The 21256-nt window shown below is 45.3% G+C and overlaps 2 protein-coding genes across 2 annotated transcripts; one reads left to right on the top strand and one right to left on the bottom strand.

Annotated features, from left to right (window-relative positions):
• Nucleotides 1-414: 414 nt before the first annotated feature.
• RpL12 (ribosomal protein L12) lies at nucleotides 415-8069 on the top strand. The gene is made up of 5 exons (XM_089545205.1): nucleotides 415-586; nucleotides 728-801; nucleotides 897-1077; nucleotides 3513-3712; nucleotides 7989-8069. Exons 1-5 carry the CDS (start codon nucleotides 550-552, stop codon nucleotides 7992-7994), a joined length of 498 nt encoding a protein of 165 aa, XP_089401331.1. The 5' UTR covers nucleotides 415-549; the 3' UTR covers nucleotides 7995-8069.
• On the bottom strand, nucleotides 8069-21122 carry mRF1 (mitochondrial translation release factor 1). Its single transcript, XM_089545218.1, has 7 exons — nucleotides 20665-21122; nucleotides 20093-20184; nucleotides 17012-17195; nucleotides 15467-15630; nucleotides 12592-12709; nucleotides 9999-10135; nucleotides 8069-8303 (listed from the first exon to the last, which is right to left on the bottom strand). Exons 1-7 carry the CDS (start codon nucleotides 21119-21121, stop codon nucleotides 8103-8105), a joined length of 1353 nt encoding a protein of 450 aa, XP_089401344.1. The 5' UTR covers nucleotide 21122; the 3' UTR covers nucleotides 8069-8102.
• Nucleotides 21123-21256: the final 134 nt, after the last annotated feature.

Here is a 21256-nt window from a genome sequence, read left to right as displayed (position 1 = left end):
GTAGTGGAGGTCTCCGGAATAATTTCGACCACTTGGGGATCTTTAATGTGAACTGACATCGCACAGCACATGGGCGAATTTTGTGTTTCGACTCCATCGACACTAGAGGAAACAAAAAATGCGTAATTCATTGTCTTCCCCTTGTGCTAGAATGCTAGAAGGTGCCTCACTTGGTATACTTTGTTTCAGCAGACGGCTTGCCAGCCAACAGCCAACAATAGCCAATTTACGAACCAATATAAAAATAAAACTGCAAACCTTTCTTCAAATCACTAAAAAATAACCAAAATTTAATATGGAAAACTTTTATACATAAAAATACAATTTTATTGTGACTGTGCGTATATTTATGAATGCTAGCACAACACTGGTTCAGTTTAGCCATGAGTTTAGCGAAGCCAACCTGGCGTGTTGGCAACCAAGTCACCTCCTTTCTCCAAGGTGGCTGCCGTTGAGTTCCAGCGGTTTTGTGCGGAACTGAACAATCCACCGGAATCTTATATAATTTGAGGCTTCTTTCGACATCGCTGCTAGCGCAAGTTCCACACGATGCCTCCTAAGTTTGATCCCACAGAAATTAAAGTCGGTGAGTGCACCGTTTTCTGTCAAAATTACTGCAGAGAAACCCATGCCGACTATACGTCCGCAGCTTCTCTTGCTGAATCGCTGGTGCCTGGCATACTGACGGCGTTTATTTCATGTGCTGTTTTTTTCTTCGATTGCGCAGTCTGCCTGCGAGCGGTCGGCGGTGAGGTAGGAGCCACGTCCGCGTTGGCCCCCAAAATTGGTCCCCTTGGTCTGGTAAGTTGGTGGTTTCTTGTTCAACGCAGTCGCGAGTGTTGACAGCCAAGCACGGCAAAACTCTGACCGACCCCTGTTCGCCTCGGCCCTTGCAGTCGCCCAAGAAGGTTGGTGACGACATCGCCAAGGCGACGCAGGACTGGAAGGGCCTGAAGATCACTGTAAAGCTCATCATCCAGAACAGGCAGGCCACCATCGAGGTCGTGCCCAGCGCCGCCTCCTTGATCATAAAGGCCCTCAAAGAGCCTCCACGTGACCGCAAGAAGGTCAAGAACGGTGAGAAACCTTTGTCACGTGTATGCGTGTACTTGTCACGCGGGTGCAGTGTCGGAAGGATTACTGTCATGCTTACAGCTAGGCTTCTGTGCACTCCAACAAAATTCGAATGGAAAGTTCGCAAATTGGTCGTGGTTTTGTCGACGCCTGTCTAGTAAGCGCTTCACAGTCATCCTGCGAGCTTTCTGTGAAAACTGTGATTTGAGTCGGACGCGTTTCCGCCTTGTTTGTGGCAATCGGGTAGCGTGTAGGGGGAAAGCAGGCGCTGGTGCCTCTTTGCTGTGATCTAAAGTAGTGTTGACATGAATACACAATGCCTCTGTGACATGTCACAGGCACATTCCCACAGCAGTGTGCATAACGGCTGTCCATTCCTGGTTTATTGTGAGTTATAGTATGCTGTCTTCAAGCAGTTAAAACTTGCCACTCACATAGGCAATAACTGTGGTGCTCTGCCATTAAATAGGACAAACAGTTCCCGTTTCTCCTCTTGGCAAGTGTTCAAGCCATGCCTGGTACTGTCGCTCACCAAGTAGTAAATGATTCTGTACTGTAAACTGAGAGCTACCTTACTTCTCTGGCACATTTTCGCTGCGAACAATGAATTAGTGTACTTTAGACAAAGAGGACTGCAACATTACCATTCTGCACGTCTCGCGAATCGTTTGCAGCACTTTGGATGCTACGGCGACCTGAGCCATTCAGGATGGTGCACAAACCTTAAATGTGTTCCTCCGTGCCTGTTGTGGTCATGATTATGGTGTGGCTTTTACCTTTGTAACAGGTGCTCAATGTTCGTGTGTCCTAGCGAAGAGTTGCATAAATGTATAAAGAAAAAGAAGCCAGTGCTTCAACCAACCTGGGTCAGGACGGGTGTCTGTAGTGTTGCCCTTGCTTACCATTGCCACAGTTGAACCTTTGTGATGGATATGGCTTCGGCACTGTGCACAAATTCGGTTCTCTCAAAGCGAAGTGCCTGTGGGAAGGTTACTCTCATGTCTGGGGAAGGAGTACCAGTATTCGACTGCTTCATCTTTGCAGCAGTTGGCACTTAGTGTCTCTTAAAAAGCTGTGGACACCAAATTTTTGCTTGCATGTTTTCTTCTTTCAAATGATGCTTTAAAGTTCAGACATTAGAATACATGGATCACCATGTGGTATTCGCCTACACGTGCTGAATAATTTATAATTGAATTTCTTCTTGGCGCCGTTCTGGTTTCATGGACCGAACGATGGCTGTGGCGGGTAGTTCACACCTAAATCATGTGAGGCATGAAATAACTTACAATATAAACACTGATACATTTTTGTCGTTCCAGCTCTTGAAGCAGGCTGGTTTAGGTGGTATGAACTAAAACTACCTATAAGCATTTGTATTGCAGGTTTTTTTTGTGCTTCACATGACCAATGTCTGATCTACACGTTACATCTATCGTTCTGTTGATGAAATCGAAATAGCATGGCAGAAGTTCAGTTATAAATTAATTACCGATCGTAGGCGAATACATACCACACGATGATCACCCCGCCGCGGTGGCTGAGTGGTCATGGCGCTCGGCTGCTGGCCCGAAAGACGCGGGTTCGATCCCGGCCGCGGCGGCTGAATTTCGATGGAGGCAAAATTCTAGAGGCCCGTGTACTGTGCGATGTCAGATCCCCAGGTGGTCGAAATTTCCGGAGCCCTTCACTACGGCGTCCCTCATAGCCTGAGCTGCTTCGGAACGTTAAACCCCAATAAACCAAACCAAACCACACGATGATCCATGTATTCTAATGTCCAATGCATCATTTGAAAGAAGAAAACACGACAAAAATTAAGGCTTTTTGTGTGTGTGTGTGCGTGCGTGTTATGCAAAGCGATTCGAGTACGTTCAAGGTTCAGGGAAACACCGTACAGGGGGCACAACCGACTCGGCGGACACCATCTTTGCAAATGGTGGTGCACCACTTTGCAGTAGGCGTCTGCAGAGCTATGTCTATCTGGGCTCTCTCTGTTAATTGAACCAGTGATTGACACACTCATCGAGTTTGAAAAACACCAGCCCGAACTACCTGATCAATTAGAGTAATAACTGCTAGAAAATAGTTCTGCACTGTTCAGATATTCAAGGGACTATTTGTTGTATTTTGCTGTAGGTTCCATAGTCCTGCAAACGACTTGCAAGATGGAATATAGTTGTTATAGAATGCCACAGTTCCAGTGAAAACTTGTGTGCAATTTTCGGGCACAGAAAGAAGCATTTTTGTCTGTCAGCAATTTAAAAACTCTGGTGTCGGCAGTTTCAGTGCAAGAGACCAGACACTTTTCCTGGGGAGAAACGCACGATGTGCCCAAGCAGGCATCGCAGCTTTTTGTACTCTTGCTGTCTTTTCATACTGGTGCAAGTGTTGTGGTTTCACGTCACCCCCTTTTTTTTTAACTTGGTGCACTGCAGTGAAGCATAGCGGCAACCTGACCTTCGATGAGATCCTGACGATCGCGCGGACGATGCGGGCCCGATCCATGGCACGCAGCCTGTGCGGTACCGTCAAGGAGATCCTGGGCACGTGCCAGTCGGTTGGGTGCACCGTTGATGGCTGCCACCCTCACGATGTCATCGACAAGGTGAACAGCGGTGACGTCGAAGTGCCTGAGGTGGGTGTCTGTGCTTGCAGATGTAAAATAGCTCAATAACCTGGGCAAGTTATCACTGGTTGCATGACGTTCGCTTTCTGGTGATGCATGAAGTGCTATAGTGATTTTGCAACTCTCTATGTTGCAGTTTGTACAAGCGTTGTATGGGTGGGATTTTCTAGTTGAGCTTTAGTTTATGACCAAATGTTGAGAGGAAACCCCCAAGGTAGAGTAGATTTGTAATAAGGTAGTTAATTACTCATTGACGTCCACCCGAGCGCAGCCATATGGCTACAAAGGAAAGCTATACAGCTTTCTCAGAAACTTCTGGTCCGGGGTTCGAACCTGGGACCACCGCTTCACCGGAGCAGTCGCTCTACCAATTGAGCTAACCGGGACGGCAAGCTTATGGTAGGGCGAGAGCGAATTGATCAATAACTCGAAGTGGAAACAGTGTTAACCAAATGTTTAGGGGAAACCCCCAAGGTGAAGTAGATTTGTAATAAGGGAGTTAATTACTCATTGATGTCCACCCGACCGCAGCCATACGGCTACAAAGGAAAGCTATGCAGCTTTCTCAGAAACTTCGTAGTTAAAGAAAAATTCGTCCTGGTCTGGGGTTTGAACCCGGGACCACCGCTTCACCGGAGCAGTCGCTCTACCAATTGAGCTAACCGGGACGGCAAGCTTATGGTAGGGCGAGAGCGAATTGATCAATAACTCGAAGTGGAAACAGTGTTGATCAGATGTTTAGGGGAAACCCCCAAGGTGAAGTAGATTTGTAATAAGGGAGTTAATTACTCATTGACATCCACCCGAGCGCAGCCATACGGCTACAAAGGAAAGCTATACAGCTTTCTCAGAAACTTCGCAGTTAAAGAAAAATTCGTCCTGGTCCGGGGTTCGAACCCGGGACCACCACTTCACTGGAGCAGTCGCTTTACCAATTGAGCTAACCGGGGCGGCAAGCTTATGGTAGGGCGAGAGCGAAATTGATCAATAACTCGAAGTGGGAACAGTGTTGGTCAAATGTTTAGGGGAGTCCCCCAAGGTGGAGTAAATTTGTAATAAGGGAGTAATTACTCATTGGCATCCACCCGAGCGTAGCCATACGGCTACAGAGGAAAGCTGTACAGCTTTCTCAGAAACTTCGCAGTTAAAGAAAAATTCTTCCTGGTCCGGGGTTCGAACTCGGGACCACCGCTTCACCGGAGCAGTCGCTCTACCAATGTAGCCATATGGCTGCGCTCGGGTGGACGTCAGTGAGTACTCCCTTATTACCTTTAGTTTATATATGCAAGGTGTGCAGCGAATTATTGGAAACTTACCTAGCAGCTGCTTGGTGGAATGAATCGGCACGAGGGCTAGAATTCAAATGTGTGTGCTGTGCTCAAGGGTTCTTGTTTGATGACGATGCCTGACCATCATCAATCACACCTGGCAGGGTAGTGCGCAGTATTTCAAATTTTTTTCGCCAGATTCATGGGGGCTGACGCCTTTGCTTTAATGTGGCAGGAAAGAGGAGTTTCAAAGCCTGTGATGTGAGCGTACACCTTGTAAAGCGTCACAATTTTTTTTTGTGATTTGGAAGACAGTGCAAAGGTGCTTCATGTGGTTCCTCCGTTCTTTGACACAAAATGTGATTGTTAGGGCAATTTATGTGAGGGTAGCATAAAAACCAGTCGGAACGCCGCATTTTACCTATACTGCACCTCTGTAGACCTGTGCGGGTTAATGCCCAAACCGTTTTATTAGTGCCGAGCAACGACATTGCTGGGTAATGCTGGCGCAATGCTGTGTAAACACTGCTTAGCGGTTCGAGCTTTGTGGCAGGATGTACTGGCCTAATGTTTCACTTAGAAGGTGCAGTGTGTTATAAGCCACCAGGGAAGGGGGAAAAGAGGTTTAGTGAATAATTAAAAAACACGGCGTATGAAGTGAAATGCCAAATAAGTCAGCAATGAAATGTGCACAAGCCTATTCTGGATTTAGTTGTCTAAATAGCTGATGTGTTCATTTATGGGTCTAATTAACCTTTTTAAGGAGGGTGCTTAGCTTTAAGCAGGCAAAAAAATGCTTTGCGGGTGCAAATGTAGACGGGGTGAAAGGCGTGCTGACTTTGCAGCATTTCAGTTTGTGAAATAAACAGCAGAGGTGCTTTGGAGAGGGCAAGGTGTACTTAGCTTTTGGAGGCCCATTTATTTTCTTTTTTTTTTCTGCCTTGAACAAAACTGGATACTATTGCAGTATTTTTTTTTTTGCATAGTATAGACCTTTGCATTGAGAGCACTGTCGAAACCCCTTCTCTCTGGACTGTCACAAACCATGCTAGTGCCAAGTGCTCACGACAGTCGAAGAGTTGAAAAGTTGTGTGTACATTTTCAACTTGTCATGTTGGGCTTTCAGAACCAAGCCTGCATATTGTATCCCTAGGTTGGAAAGACAGCTGAAATAGGCATACAGTTTCAAGACAGTTTGGTGTATTGTTAAGTGACGTGCATCAGATTTTCACGGACCCTGCAGTTTGTGTTGCTGTATAAAGTTTATTACCCAAGTTGCTAGTCATGATGCAGTTGCTTTGAGAGCAGTGTGAAAGTTTTTGATTGCATCCTGTGCACTTGAATGCTAGCAATAATAGTTGTACACCGGCAAATGTCAGGAATCTGAAATGAATGTGAACTTAGCTGCAAGAGGTTTCCTTGTGTAAATTAATAGGGCACTGATATTTGCTTTTGTCCTGGAATTTATTGGACAGCTGCTTTTGTGTGTGTGCTTATGTGATACTCCCAGGAAACGTTAGCATTGATGTATCCTGTTATTGCCTATTTTGTCAGTGCTGTGGCAGTTGTGTTCTCCGGCAAGACCATTTTTTAAGTGATCAGAAAACACTTGGAAAAGAGCCTGCACATTAATAAATAAACATAGTCCTTTATTAGCACACTACAGTTGACAACAGTTATGTTGACTTAGTTATCACAACAAGGCTACACATTACTTTGTTCATAACTTCATGCTCACTTGAAATCAGAATGCCTTGTCCAAAGTGTAATAGAGTTTACTTCTGTCAGTGCAAGGAGCTAAAGTGAAAGCTCGTTAATTCGAACCTCGATAATTCGAATTTCGGATAATTCGAACTACACTGCTTGGTCCAGCTAAGCTCCCTAGAGATCTGTGTATAAAAAAGCCCGTTAATTCGAAAGCGAGTCGGTTCTGCTACAGATAATTCGAACTACGCGCCGCCGCGCCTGAGCGGCTTGGCGCACAGCACATGGTCAAAAAAAAAAAAAGCATCTCCGCATAGTTAGAGGCTGCGCAAGTCCTGAACGGGGACAGGAGATAGAACCAGATAAAACCGTGGATGAGTGGTTAAAGCCTACATGGTGCCATCACGGCCTGCACCAGAGGGTAGGGGTTGGCAGCAGCGGTGGCGGCTGCCTATCCTCTTTTCCGCGCAACCTCCGGAACTCGCAACTAAATACTCGTCAATTCGAGCCCTGTTAATTCGGAAATACGGCTAAGTACTGTCGGCGCAGCCCCAGCCAACGCCCGTGAAAGGCTATGACTTTGGACGGGCGCTACAAATTATGCGCGAAAAACTTTTTTTTTTCTTTGCCAGTGTGGTCCATCCTTCCACCCATCAGTCGCAAATGGAAGCACGCGGTCCACCGCGATCATGACTCCGGCTTTTAGCATCATTCACTGCAAAAGGCGCTATCGCGCTTCCAATGATTGAGTGGCAGTAGACTGGCGTTCGCCCCAATCGCCCATGGCACAATAAGAACATACTGAAAACGAGGCTTGCGCAACCGGACAAGGGTTGGCACTCTGCCAAGTTCGCTTCCCCCCTTGCTAGAGCTAACCCCAAAAGTAAACACACTGTGATGTTATCTCTGCGCAGCATCTTGGCGCGCTGTCAAGGAATGCGTTGTGGACCGTGACAGCGCGAAACGGAGGGACGGAGGGACGCATTTTTTTTTTTTTTCATTCTTTGGCAAGGGGGGGGTCATTATGCGAGTGGGTTCGTTGCGCATGTAAATACGGTACATATATCCTAATGCAAATGGTTCTTGCCGGTTTTTTTCGCGGCCCTTCGATAATTCGAACATCGGATAATTCGAACTTTATTCCCGGTCCCGTGAAGTTCGAATTAACGAGCTTTTACTGTATATATTTTTTTCATAATTCTATCCTGCTTTATGCCACTAGTGGTTATTGCACCCTGTGCTTAGTACAGTGCTCGAAATTCTATCACACATAAGTGCAAGGTTGCTCATGGTGCAATTTTTTGTTGTTTCAGGAGTAAAAGGCCGCAACTATGTGTACAGGGGAGTGTGCATCCACGTTTGGACAAAATAAAAAGAGAAAGAAGCCCTCAAAACATGTTGTCACAGTGTTTATCTACTGTAATGTGTCACTTTACTGCCTGAAGAACTTCAAGCACTATTTCTTTCCTGGACTCCTGCAGCAGCCTCCGTATCACACTGTCCAACATTTCTTCTCCTTGAAGGAACTCTGTTATATTGTGCACTGTTATGGGTATCCTATGGTCTGTGACCCGGTCCTGTGCATAGTTGTAAGTCCGTATCTTCTCTGAGCGCCCTCGTGACCCTACCTGGAAATAATGTCAGATGTATGCTCTTTAAACCGAACGTCACATGCAATGCATTGTTCACAATCCTGTAACACAGCGTAAACTAGACCAAAGATTTTTTTTTTGAAAAGGGGGCATTGAAGACGAGGTTGGCTTGCATGTGAAGACACCTCTTGTAAGCTAGAAAAGGCATGAAATGAAATAGATACAGCTCCTACAGCAATGTGCTGTGAAGTTTAGAACTATGTGTATGGATCTTAAGCTGGGCACTGCCATCCACTTCCAACCGGCGATCAGGGAGTCCTTGATGCTCGATGTCACAGTAAACCGAGTTTAAATTGAGTGGTGGTAAAGTTCTCAGTGTAAACACTTACCCTTCCTAGCAAAGCGCATGTGCTGGCTAGCCACACTATGTGGTTAAAAAAAAGTAAACGAACTTGGTGCATTCTCTTTTTCACGGTTTACTTTTAAAGTGATTGCTTTAAGGCTCCTGTTCCGCTGAAGGGAGCTATTAACACTACCGCTTCATGCCGTTGGAAATGGTTTGGTTTGGTTTATCGGGGCTTAATGTCCCAAAGCGACTCAGGCTACGAGGGACGCCGTAATGAAGCGCTCCGGAAATTTTGACCACCTGGGGTTCTTTAACGTGCACTGACATCGCACAGTACATGGGCCGTTGGAAATGGAGTTAAGTGCCCCCCAATTTTCTGGCATGCAACTTTGCATTTCTTTACTTTTTAATGCACTTTTTTTTATTCCAGCAATACGGTAGGCGTAGAGGTGCCTTTGTGCTGTGAAATCTCTGTGATTCCCAGGTGGTAAAAATTAAACCAGAGCCCTCCACAGAGCCCTCCCTTGTAGCCCATGTGTCGCTTCGGGATGTTAAAACCCACAATTAGGTTGGTTAATGGGGTTTAACATCCCAAAGCAACCTGAGCTACGAGGGACGCTGTAGTAGAAGTCTCGGGATAATTTCGACCACCTGAGGCTCTCTAACAGGCATGCACTGACATCTCGCAATACATGGGCCTCTAGCATTTCATCTCCACCGAAATGTGACCACCACAGCCAGGATCAAACCTTGCATCTTTTGGGTCGGCAGCCGAGCACCATAACCACAGAGCCAACATGGCAGCTCCACAGTTTACTGTAGTATTCTCAACTTCCCACCCTTAATGGAATAACCTTGGAACGAACGACACATATTTGATACACTAGAAAGTTTCAAGAAAGTAAGAACTTCGTTGTACTGATTGAATGTGCCCTCCCCACATTGGATACACTAGAAACTTGGAACTTTGTTGTATTGATTGAGTGTGCCCTCCCCACACTTGATACACTAGAAAGTTAAAACTTTGTTGTATTGATTGAATGTGCCATCCCCACATTTAATACACTAGAAATTTAATGTTGCAACTTTGTTGTATTGACTGAATGTGCCCACCCAACCCTGTAGCAGCCTGAAAGGGCTAACAGTATAGAAACAAAAAAATTCCACATTAAATTGACAACACTGCACGCTGTACAAAAGAAAATGTCTTCATTACTATATTCATATTGAAAGTGGAAAGGAATAAAATCTGAGGTGCACCATACAACAGAAGCAACACTTTGGCGGCTCGCATCAAATTGCGTGCACAAAACTGCTGAGGCACAGCGTTGATTTTTAGTGTGAAGCTCGAGCAGTGGGTGCTGTAAAAAGGCAGTACACCTTACCTGCAGTTTCCTCTGGGCTGAGTGCTGGCTGAGCTGCTTGTCCAGTTCCATCTGGTAGAGCTTTGCCCTGAGGATTTTGAGCGCTATCTCTTTGTTCATGAGCTGCGAACGTTCCTGCCCAGATTCCACCATGATGCCTGTTGAAATGAGACGGAACGAAACTGGCATCGCACTCTTGGGCTGGGAAATTCAACCGCAACACAATGTGTTTCAAAATGCTCAACATTCACTCCAGAACCTCTGTTCTGACATCCACAGTGGGCCACTTTGCTAGGCAGCCCTGAAATAAACACAGAAATCAAAGCTGCCGTTTTGTGATGCTTTGAATCACAGTGTCAACTTCGTGCTCCCCTCTCTCAAAGTCTCTGTCAATAGACAGTTTTAGCTGTGCGTACACTACGGGCGCACCTTGCGCGCAGTGCCACCGTCCTGGCAACGACAGTTTTAGTTGGGAGTGGCTAGCGTAGCGCCCGGGAAGCGTAGGATACAGTGGCGCCATCTAGCGACAGCAAGCCAAAGCTCTTGAACTGTGTGCTGAGGAAACTTTTTCCTCCTTTATTAATGGCAGTGGTGGTTGCATTCGAAGGCTTTGTTTCTTTTTTAATGTAAATGAATTGAATCAAATGAAAATATAAATTCTAGCGCAAAGTTGGAGAAGTACTTTACCGGAGGCCGTCGCTATGACGACAGTGTACGCCATAGATAGTTAGGCTTAACATCAAGAAATTCTTGGGATTTATCTGAAAAACGATTACTATTTGCCACATATATCATTAAGTAGGGGTGAGAATGCACAAAATAAAAGTGAATACAACCGTTCAGAGCGAGCTATCGCGTCGAAAAATGAAGCGGCGATGCAGTATTTGGTGCGAAGCGGGCGTGCAGGGCGCCGCCATGTTGCCAACGTTAACCACGCAAGCAACGCAACGCAAAGTCCGCTGGCTTGCGTACGTACGCAAGACGCAGGGCTCGCGCTTGCGCTCTGCGCATGCGCACTACGGTCCCCGCAAGCTCCTTGCGTACGCTAAGCCCATGCGGACGCACAGCTAAAACTGTCTAATGTCTGCATGAAATGACATCCCACAGCCAGAAACTGAACAAGGGTTGATATCGGAAGGGGCGCCTTGATCCTCTAGCCAACATTTCGATAAGAGGACTTGTCTTTGTCCGGCCAAAAGATGCTGTTGTTGAAACACTGAGTAGCGGACAGGTTCCCCTACTGACACTTGTTTTCTCAAGAATCCGATGATCTTGCCTTCTCTCTAGCGTGGATCCCGCAGCAAGGTCACATGACTTGTTTCCTAGCCAACAACACAGTGGCACAGGCCAGTACAGAAGAGGCTATGAATGCATTCCGGAAACAGTTCTGAACTGACCCCTTGCTCAAGCCAGACACAATAATGCTCCCTGACCTGCAGCGCACCAGTGGAGTCCATAGTGCCTTTTGCGCTTCACAGCAATTGAATAGGCCATGATACTGACCACTAAAAGGCATACAATTCTGACATGGCTTGCTACATAAATTATGGCCGCCATCAAGTTCCCATTATAAAGACTGCATGTTGCTACGAAGCTGATACGTGCCCTCTCTTGCTATGTAGCAGAATAGAGTACCCGCTTGTAGTTTAGTTTTCTCAGTACATTGTCCATATTCATTACTTAAAGCATCTTTCTAACATAACTGCCAACTTTCGATTTTAAAAACAAGTTTTCTCGATTACAAAGACTCTGCTAAGCACGTCTAGTTGCAGGAAGCTTCAATAATAGATGCTTCAAAATAAAGAGATGGCGCCCGCTGCTCCATCAACGAAGTGAGGTTATCGCAATATGTCAAGCAGCCAGGTGCATCATCGTGCGGCCAAACTATCTGGCGGAATGACAACAGTTACGGATGCTCCGTGACAGTAGCCTTCCCTCCATTGCCAAGAAAAGGTGTCGTCAAGTACAGTGCTTATTAATGTGCTCTAAGTAAAGCAACAACTAGTGATGATTGTTTTCAAAGACGACTTGAAGGCATGAGGAATGACAAGATATCATCATCATCATCAGCCTGACTGCGCCCACTGCAGGGCAAAGGCCTCTCCCATGTGTCTCCAATTAACCCTGTCCTTCGCCAGTTGCGGCCCCCGTATTCCCGCAAATTTCTTAATCTCATCCGCCCACCTAACTTTCTGCTACGCTTGCCTTCTCTTTGAATCCACTCCGTTACCCCTAAGGACCAGCGGTTATCTTGCCTTCGCATTACATGCCCTGCCCAAGCCCACTTCTTCCTCTTGATTTCAACTAGGATGTCATTAACCCGCGTTTGTTCTCTCACCCAATCCGCCCGCTTCTGATCTCTTAACGTTACACCTATCATTTTTCTTTCCATAGCTCGCTGCGTTGTCCTTAACTTTAAGGCCTCCTTTAGCCTCAAGATACGTCACAAATTAGTGTCTGCAACGAAATTTCTGACAGAGCTTGTGCTGCCAATGATGTCATTCACTGCCAGGAACCTGCAGAGAGACTTATGCTTACGTGACTCCTCTACCGATGCTATTAAAATGCTCTGCAGCCTGCCATGAAGTTGCATCTAGTACTCATGGTGCCTCACCGGTTGGGATGTGCTGAATCTGGACAGCTGATTCGGTAGTGTTGACATGCTGGCCCCCGGGGCCACTGGCCCGCTTTGTCTTCATGACCAGGTCCTTTGGGTTGAGGTCCACCTCGACCTATTCTAGCAAACAATAACAAAAAAAGGCAACCAGCCTTAAGCAAAGTAAAGCAACCACCAGCCTTATTACTCCAACAATGCCTGTGGCGTACAGAGTCGATCACATTTGTCTAGAGCGCTCGAGCGGTGTGCTGGGGAGAATACAAAGTTAAATCTTATCACAGCTGCTATGCTGGGGGTAAGGCGCTGTTCTCTGTGAGGTGCACATGTCTGTTATGCTTCTCCCCAGCACAAGTATTATCAGTGGAAATCAATCCCTACTTTAGAATTTCACTTTATTTCCACCGGACGGCACCACTCGAGCGCTGTAGACAGATGTGATTGACTCTGTATACCTTGCGTACAAGTATAATAAAGTCATACCTTCTTAATACGACCCCACTTAAAATGAACAATTTGAATTTCGGATAATTTTTCTGGGAACCAAACTTTACCACTACATGTATTTCTTGTTATTATCAAAACTTGCTGTTAGGACAATGAACAGGGTGAAAATGCAGGGCCCATAGGAGCCCATATTTTTGTTGTGCTAAGATGGACAGTGATAAGAACAAAAATCTCGACTACACATACCAGATGTTTCCATTCCTGTATTTTTAATGCAGGACACCAGCGAAAGGCAGTGAAAAACTGAGAATAACTGAGTATGACCTTTTTCTTTTGTGGTTTCGTGCTGTACAGTGTCAAAGTGGCAGCCCGTCAACACACCTTACCATCTGCCATATTGCATAATGAAAGGCTGCGAAAAAAAAAAAAACTTCTTGCAACTTCTGCTATGTTGGAAGCCGCATTCAGCAGTTGTCAGCTGCCTTGGGTTCAGAAATGTACTGGCGGTTCTCGGAATGCGAACAGTCTTAGTAGGAGACTAAGTTGCGAACAGTCTTAGTAGGAGACTAAGTTATTGCACATGGACCAATAGGCACTTCAAACTGCAATTCACTTGTTCAAAGGTGACGGCAACCAGGATAACACACATGGAGTTCCCAGTATCATGTCACTATCCACTTCAGTGCCCACCACTATGTACTGAGGCATGTGTTAGTCACTAAATTACTTTTTTGGAATTCTTTTTTAGTGTGCTTCTTCATGATTTGTTAATATGGGCAAATCGCTTCATGGGCAGTTTTGCTCTGAAACCAAAATATTCATATTAGTGAGGCACGACTGTGTATAGTTAAGAGACTTATACAAAAAAAAATAAGCTGTTGCTGGCTTTAGAGAACGCAACATTCATCAGGATTTTAGTGATATAACAGAAGGCAATTCTGACTGATACGAGGTCTGGGCATGAAAAAGCCAAGAAAATATTTTGTGCTGCTATAGAGAGTGATTGTTGACAATAGAGAGTTTTAGTATAGCATTAGCATGATAGCGAACCTAAGAAAAATTACATTAGCATGCTGTAAGCAACTTATCTCGAAAGACAGTTTTAGTACAGCGTTCTGAAAATGTTAAATGCGGTCTGCTTTACACGGAGGCGAAATGTCCTTCTGAAATTATCGGCACTGCCGCTAAAGTGGCAAAATATAATATTTCAGGGTGTTTTAAGCCAATTATTACAGCAACGCTTATTTTTGCCTGCAAAATAACCTGGAAATTGAAATAAAATAAAATAAGAAACGTATAAGAGTGGCGCCATCTAGTCAAGGCAATGTTAACTGCAAACCGTTAGAGCAAGATTATTTTCCATCACATGGTGCCTAATGTTCTAAAAACTTTTGTAAATTTATTAAAAATTGTTGTGTTACATCATTTAAGTACATAAAACCCTGCAACAAAAGTCGAAATCTATTTTTGTTTCTTTTCGGATGTTTGTGTTACTTTCCGTGCAGTTGCAGACGGTACTAGTGCAGCTTGAGATCCCATTAAGCTTGAGTGCTCCATAATCGAGAGCGCATCTCAAAAATTGGGCTGAATTGCAGCTTAAACTTCATCTTCGAAGCAAGGTAAGTCGTAGTGAAAAGCGAAAACACCAATAGTCGCCGATAAACATGCCGACCAAAATCGCAAGGACTGCTGAATTGGCTGAAGCAGGCGGCTTTCGCTTGGAAGGACGCCGCCATGTTTTCATGCTAAATGCGCAAAAGCCGCAACGCTAACTTCTGAAAATTGCGTGCGCCCGCTAATGCTATTTTAGCGTTCTGCGCATGCGCACTCTGGACCCGCTATTCCGCTATGCACGCAATTACGCAAAGCCCGCAATACTAAAACTCTAACGATTATCTCTCTCGATAAGCATTCCGCACCTCGATCAAGGGTGGGATCAGGGACAGAGAGGTTTCTGATCCAGTGGTTCGAACAGACTTAGGCTCCTTTCCAGGCATGCAAATGAAAAGAGTGTCTTGATTCTGCCATTCCTAGCCTCCAAGCATGCTCCCATAACATCAAATGTTTGCTGAGGTCTCAACCACTGAGACAAGCACTGAACATGAAGTAGCAACCTCGAGTCCCCTCTCCCTAGCCCCGTTCCACAGCTCGAACTTGCCTGCTTCCACTGGTACAGACAAACAGGAACTGTTTTGCGACATTCAGAATCTACGTAGAGCATACGTAGAGCAGCCTACTGTTCGGATGATTGCTGTAGTGTGACGTTCTTCCTCGCTTGCCCATCAGGCCATTTCCCTCGCAACAAACCAAGTCTTTCTAAAATGGAAACAACCTAGCACCTTCTGCGGCGGGAGGCTTTTGAAGCCCAAGAATGTGTCGACGTCATGCAAGAAAATAAGAGGAACGGTAGAAAGCACACGGATCTCACCTCAGTGGGCATTGGCATCACTGCAACGGCCATGGTGCTCGTGTGTATCCGGCCTGACCTTTCAGTCACCGGTACCCTCTGTACACGGTGGACACCACTCTCATACTTCAGGTACTTGCCCACATCTTTGCCGCCGATATTTAATGAGGCATGCCGAACTCCACCTGGACAAGGAAGGAAGAGGTGGTGACCAATACGATTTGGAGCCTAAACTAAATCCGCCTTAGCAGCTCGCCTGATCCAGAATGCAGAGCTTGTTTCCTTTTATTCAGCAAGAATGCAAGAATTTCACTCCGAAAGTGATCCCATAAAGGCAACAACCGTTGCCAAAAGCGAGCAGGACTGTTGCACGCAGTCCCTCTTACAACCTCTGGGGTTGTAAGGAACTGTCAGGTGTTCCTCATGAACACTGACACAGTGCTTGATACAGTGCCAATCATTCCCGCAGTCACATGCTAAGTGGCCTGCATACTTATGAGAATGAATTTACTAGCATCATTTCAGTAAGCGCTGACTTCAGACACATAACAGGACCCCTTGTGAGGCACCTACACTATGCTGCTGTTTCAGAGCGATGCAAAGCTACTATGGTCTAAGTCCAATGCACATCCCTTTCTTTTTTACAAGTCAGTGACCCCATATGTAGGTAAGAGCTGATTAAGATGCATAACGGACAGGGGTACTGCGACTATGAATAAACTCGTCAGGCTGTCATTTAGGCACTTTCGTACCAACGCAATCCAGCACTTATTAATAAACATACTGGCTTATTATCTATCTGTCCCTGCACAATGAAATCATGCAACCAATGAAACAGACAGTCATAACCCTGCACAGCAAAAAAAGCAAGGCATGCACATCTTTCAATCTGAAATGAGATGAAGTGTGGGCTTTCAAGAATGAGGTCTCACTTCATCACTCTATCACTATCAAAATTCATCAATAGCAGCACATGTTTATTTTATTGCTCAGTCCTGCACCTTTTTATCACACAAGAGAACATAAACATGAAAAAATTTAAACTGGTTTTAGAGGAAAGGAAATGGTGCAGTAACTGTCTCACATCTGCCCATTTACCTGCCCTCGGAGCATGGACAGGACTGAAGCAGTTTCTCAGGAGGTGTAAGAACTCATAGTGATGCATTTGTCTAAACAGGCACTGTCACCAGCTCAGAAGTCTCAATTCGTGGGTACACATTACTTGCTTTACAAAAAAGAGAAATCTAGAAGTAACCACACACAACCAGACATAACAAATAGTGGAACAGCAGGACAGGCACTGTCTTGACATACTTGTCGTTTTCATCCTGTCTGACTGCACCTAGTTCATTTCTTTGTGTTCTAATATTTCGCCCTGTTTGCCTCTTCTTGTGTCTGTTAAAGTGTGGCTGACAGCTGGAATGCGCATCACAAGGACCTGACTGCACAGCTGGCTAATCTGCTCAACTAATCTGCCCGGCTAATCTGACCGACAATCTGCTTGGCTAATCTGCCCGACTAATCTGCTCTGCACTGCTCAGCTAATCCAAGCGTGAGCCAACTTGCCCTGGTCCGCAGTCTCGTAGTCCAGAGGGGTGCAGCTCCACCCTTTCCACCTGCAGTAGCGCATGTACATCTGCAGGATGTCTCCAGTGAAGAGCATGGCCTCTTGGCCACCAACACCAGCCGTCACTTCGAGCAGCACCTCACTCGAGTCCACGGGGTCCGGAGGAACAATGTGCTCGAGAATCTGCACACGCAATGAGCATACAGCCAAACAGTCAGCACAAACAGTCAGAGACGTGTACAGTAAATAAGTTAGTTCTCCTTGAACTTACATCCGCTGGCGATAATGACACACAAAGCTTGGATGGCTCCCTGTAACCCTCAACCTCAGAGACTAAACGCATTTTCTCCAAAACTGTATTCTTATTAGGGAGACAGCATGTCATTCTACTCACTAACTGTATCTTGTTGCCTCTAAGAACGTCTTAGTTCCTGTGATACCAAGTGGCCAAAGCAGGAACTAATCAGTGAGCGTGCGTGTTGTACAGCATTCATCCCGCTTTCTCATAATGGCTGAACACATATAGTTCGACTGTCGCAGGCAAATCAGAGTCAATTATTTTTCAGCTCAATGTAGATCTTGCCTTCTAACTATGTTGTAACAGAAATAGCCTTTGATGTAGTAATGATGCAACACTTCAGTTCGATGACCTTGCAGTTCACAGCGTGGAACTAATGAACAAAAAACATAAGAAGGACGAGATAAATGTATTTCGTTCGCGATTTTTGAGCTGTGATCTCAAGATGAGATATCAGAAGCATAATCATCCACTTTAACCCTTTCAGGCAAGAACTATGATCCAAATGGGAGAAATTTTCGTAATTTCAGATTATTGCAAGCAGCATGCCAGGATTGCACAGAAAAAAAAATTCCAGACTTCCCCGACAATATCTTTCTGGTCCTTGTATATTAACAATGTCACTATACATTGTATTAAGGGTCTTAATTATACTTCTTTCGACTCATTCTTGTCACAATGGGCTGTTATCAAAATAAATCAACACATTTTAGCCATTTTAAAGCCTTCATGTTAGCAAAACAAGTGAACCAAACTTGACACTCACTGGAGCTATAACCAGGGCTCCTGTGAAACACAGAGCCATCCATTTAAAAAACCGGATTCCCACGTTCATTTCAAATGCCTGACTCGACATGTTTCGATACAAGGATTTCAGACTTCAGTGCATTTTTCGCATCCACATTTGTGGAAAGTAGCCCCTGTATAGGAAAAATTTCAAAGTTTTCAGGTCGCGTCCACATATGTGGACACTGCACCTGAAGGGGCTGTTTTACTATCTTCTATTCTAAATCTTCACAATATAAACTCGCAGATTCGTTTCTCCTGTGCACGGATAGAAAAAGATTGCACTGATGCGGGCCTTTTACAAGAGGTCTTCTTCCCAAAAAATCAGCTGTGCAAAGGACATCACTGATTAATATACACACCTCACAACTGAGTGATCGAAAACCTTTCCCTCATAAGACTTAATGACACCTAGACAAGGAATGCTTACTCGGTCCGCTGAAGTTCTGTTTTTCTTCTAACACATATCAAATGCTTTAATTAAGAACAAAAATTTCGAACATATTCTGGGGCACTTACAATAATTCTCAACTATGATTAGTTCAAACATCCTTTTGGTTAAAGTTAATTGAAGGTTAATATTTGAGTCAGTATGTGACTGAGGTGGCTAAAAGGATTCTTAAAGTGCACAGCTTCAATATTTAACAATAAAGGTAGGTTTTTCCTGTTGTCTTTTTTTTTTTCCTTTCCAACATAGCAGGGGTAGTGTATCAGTTACAATACCTTCAAGAAACTGTTTTCTGGGCTTTTGCCTATTCAGATTTACACTGCCAGCGGCTTGTCAAGACCAGACAACCTGATGACAACCTGCAAGAAAGCTTTAAGGCACAAGGATTTTCCGCATAGATAGATGCTGTATCAGATGCAGTTATTTAAACCCACCTCAAAGTAACAGCGTGTAATCGAGCTAATGACACAAGAAATCGTGTCCGCACCAGTTGTAAGACAGCTTTCAGAATCAGATGAGCAGACTTTCGGCGGCTGGGTTCCCCTGCTCTGTGTTGGTGGCTGTTTGCGAGACCCTCCTTCAAAAACTTAAGCACGGAACACAAAGAAATACAGGAGAGGACCGTCACAGGACACAGAAGCCGCTAGTTGTGCCTTACGTACACAAAACCTCGCACAACTTGAGGAAAGTGGCCAACAGGTATGGTGTGAGTGTCGCCTTTTCGGCTCCTAACAAGCTGGAAAAGTTGTGCCCCTGAATCTGCGACTCAAGAAAGCGGGGTTGCCAGATGAAGCATGGTACTCCGTTTACCAAGTGTTCCGTAGCAGTGGTTTAACGTGCGGGAAACTTTGTCAGCCAGACTGGCCGCTGCATTAACGAGCGTTTGGGGGACCATGCCCGAAATTTATCGGATATGAAAGATAAGTATGCACATTTGGTTGCGCACGTAATGAGCTGCAACGGTTGCGAGACTCGGTTAAACAAGACAAAGATTCTTGGCAAGAGCATGGATAAAACTGCATGTGTTAGTCTGGAGGCTTTGTACATAAAGAAATTGGCTGTAGGTGTGTCAGCACTTCATTTTTATCTCTTTTTGCCTCCGAGTTCAATTTTATAGATTCCGCCATCAGGTAACTTTTTTCTTTTGCAATTTTTGGTTGCCTGCCTGTTTCTGCGTTTCCGGATGGTTGCTAGCCTTGTTCACCTTCTCCTTCTTGTCACCCTTCTTTCCCCTTGAAACTTCACCTTACATAAGGTGCTTCCTGGCTTCAATAAAATTTCAGTTGTGAGTTAGCGCTTGTGTCTCGTCCTCGTTCCTTTCTTGTGGTGTGCATGGTTTGGCGCTATTTTTTCCTCTAATTCAAGTATGCACCAACTAGCCCAAAAAGAGGTGTTAAGACACAACAAAAGTCGCAGTTTTTTGCTCAGCCTATAAGCAATGAGAAGTATAGAAACAGCCATGTCCTAACATCAGAATAATAGATCATGCACAAGCTATTAAGACAAAGGGGCAGATAAGTGGACAGCATATCAATGTGAAGTGCTTGCCTGGTCATAAAGATCCTGCATTTCAGCCTCGCATTTCTTGAGGTCGTCCAAGGCCATGGTAAGCATCTCACTGTCACCCGTCTTGGCAAAGTCTGGGAGCGAAGTGCAGACATGAAACAGGAAAAAATTAGCACAGCACGCACACAGCTGAATCGCGTTAGAGAAATTAGTGGTAGTGGTTGCAGCATGGAAGATAAATGGACGCACGTTTTATTACAGAAATTAATTACAACTTCCATGAAGTTGCAAAACTTCGCAGGCAGTACAGCGCAGCCTTTATGTGAAAATACAAGTTTCTGACGATGTACTAATTAATTTACTTATTGTACTTCAAGGGCGCATGAATACGTAATCAACCATCGGAACGATCAGCACACAGCTAACATAGAGGCACCAGCAAAACGCGCAAATTACTCATTCGTTCGGCAGTGTTCGTACTGATCGAGAGTGTTATGGTGATCACAGCGCAGTCTAGGCTTCTCTGACACCAAGAAACGGTCTTGTGCTCTTTGAAAAAAAGAGCAAAAACGGACAGGTCAGGGACCGGTAGAAGCCGGGTAACAAAACACAACCTTTCTCCAAGTCCTTGAGGCCATCGACTTCTTTTCTGAGCTCGTTGACTTTTTGAAACAACCGCACTACGCCCGATAACCGTGCCACTTTCTCGTTGAGTTCTTTCGTTCTTTTCGCATCCAACGAGCGTCGCAGCAGCTCTTCTTCCATATCTTTCAGTTCTTTGGCCACAATTTGGAAGTACTTCAACAAAAGCTTGGGATCCACGGCTAGACTGTCTTTCTCTGGTAGCGTTGCGAAGCCGCGACGGTGCGGCGTCGATGCGAAGAGGTAACATGGCCGCAACGCAGAGGCTTCCAACGCTCGATGTGAAGGAATATGGTGCAAGCTGCTTCTGTGTAACGTTTCACACGACTGCGACGCATTACTGCGCAGTAAGCTTTTGAGCGGAATCCGTGCGTGAGTGAAAATCCGCAAACTGCAAACGGCCTGTCGTCTGGTCATGGAAGCGGCCATCTTCACCGATCACGTGGCACGATCACGTGGCTTCTGCCTGCACGGAGGCGCGCGCGTGAACTCCCCGCTGTCACGACCTCTCCCAAGAACTTAACGTGTTCACATTAACGCGATAAGTTCTTTGCGCTTTGGAAA

The sequence above is a fragment of the Amblyomma mixtum genome, chromosome 1 (genome assembly GCF_055824585.1).
Source record: "Amblyomma mixtum isolate Tamu chromosome 1, ASM5582458v1, whole genome shotgun sequence".
NCBI lineage: Eukaryota > Metazoa > Arthropoda > Arachnida > Ixodida > Ixodidae > Amblyomma > Amblyomma mixtum.
Note: the sequence above shows the minus strand (reverse complement) of the source record. Positions and strands in the feature narration are given on the sequence as shown.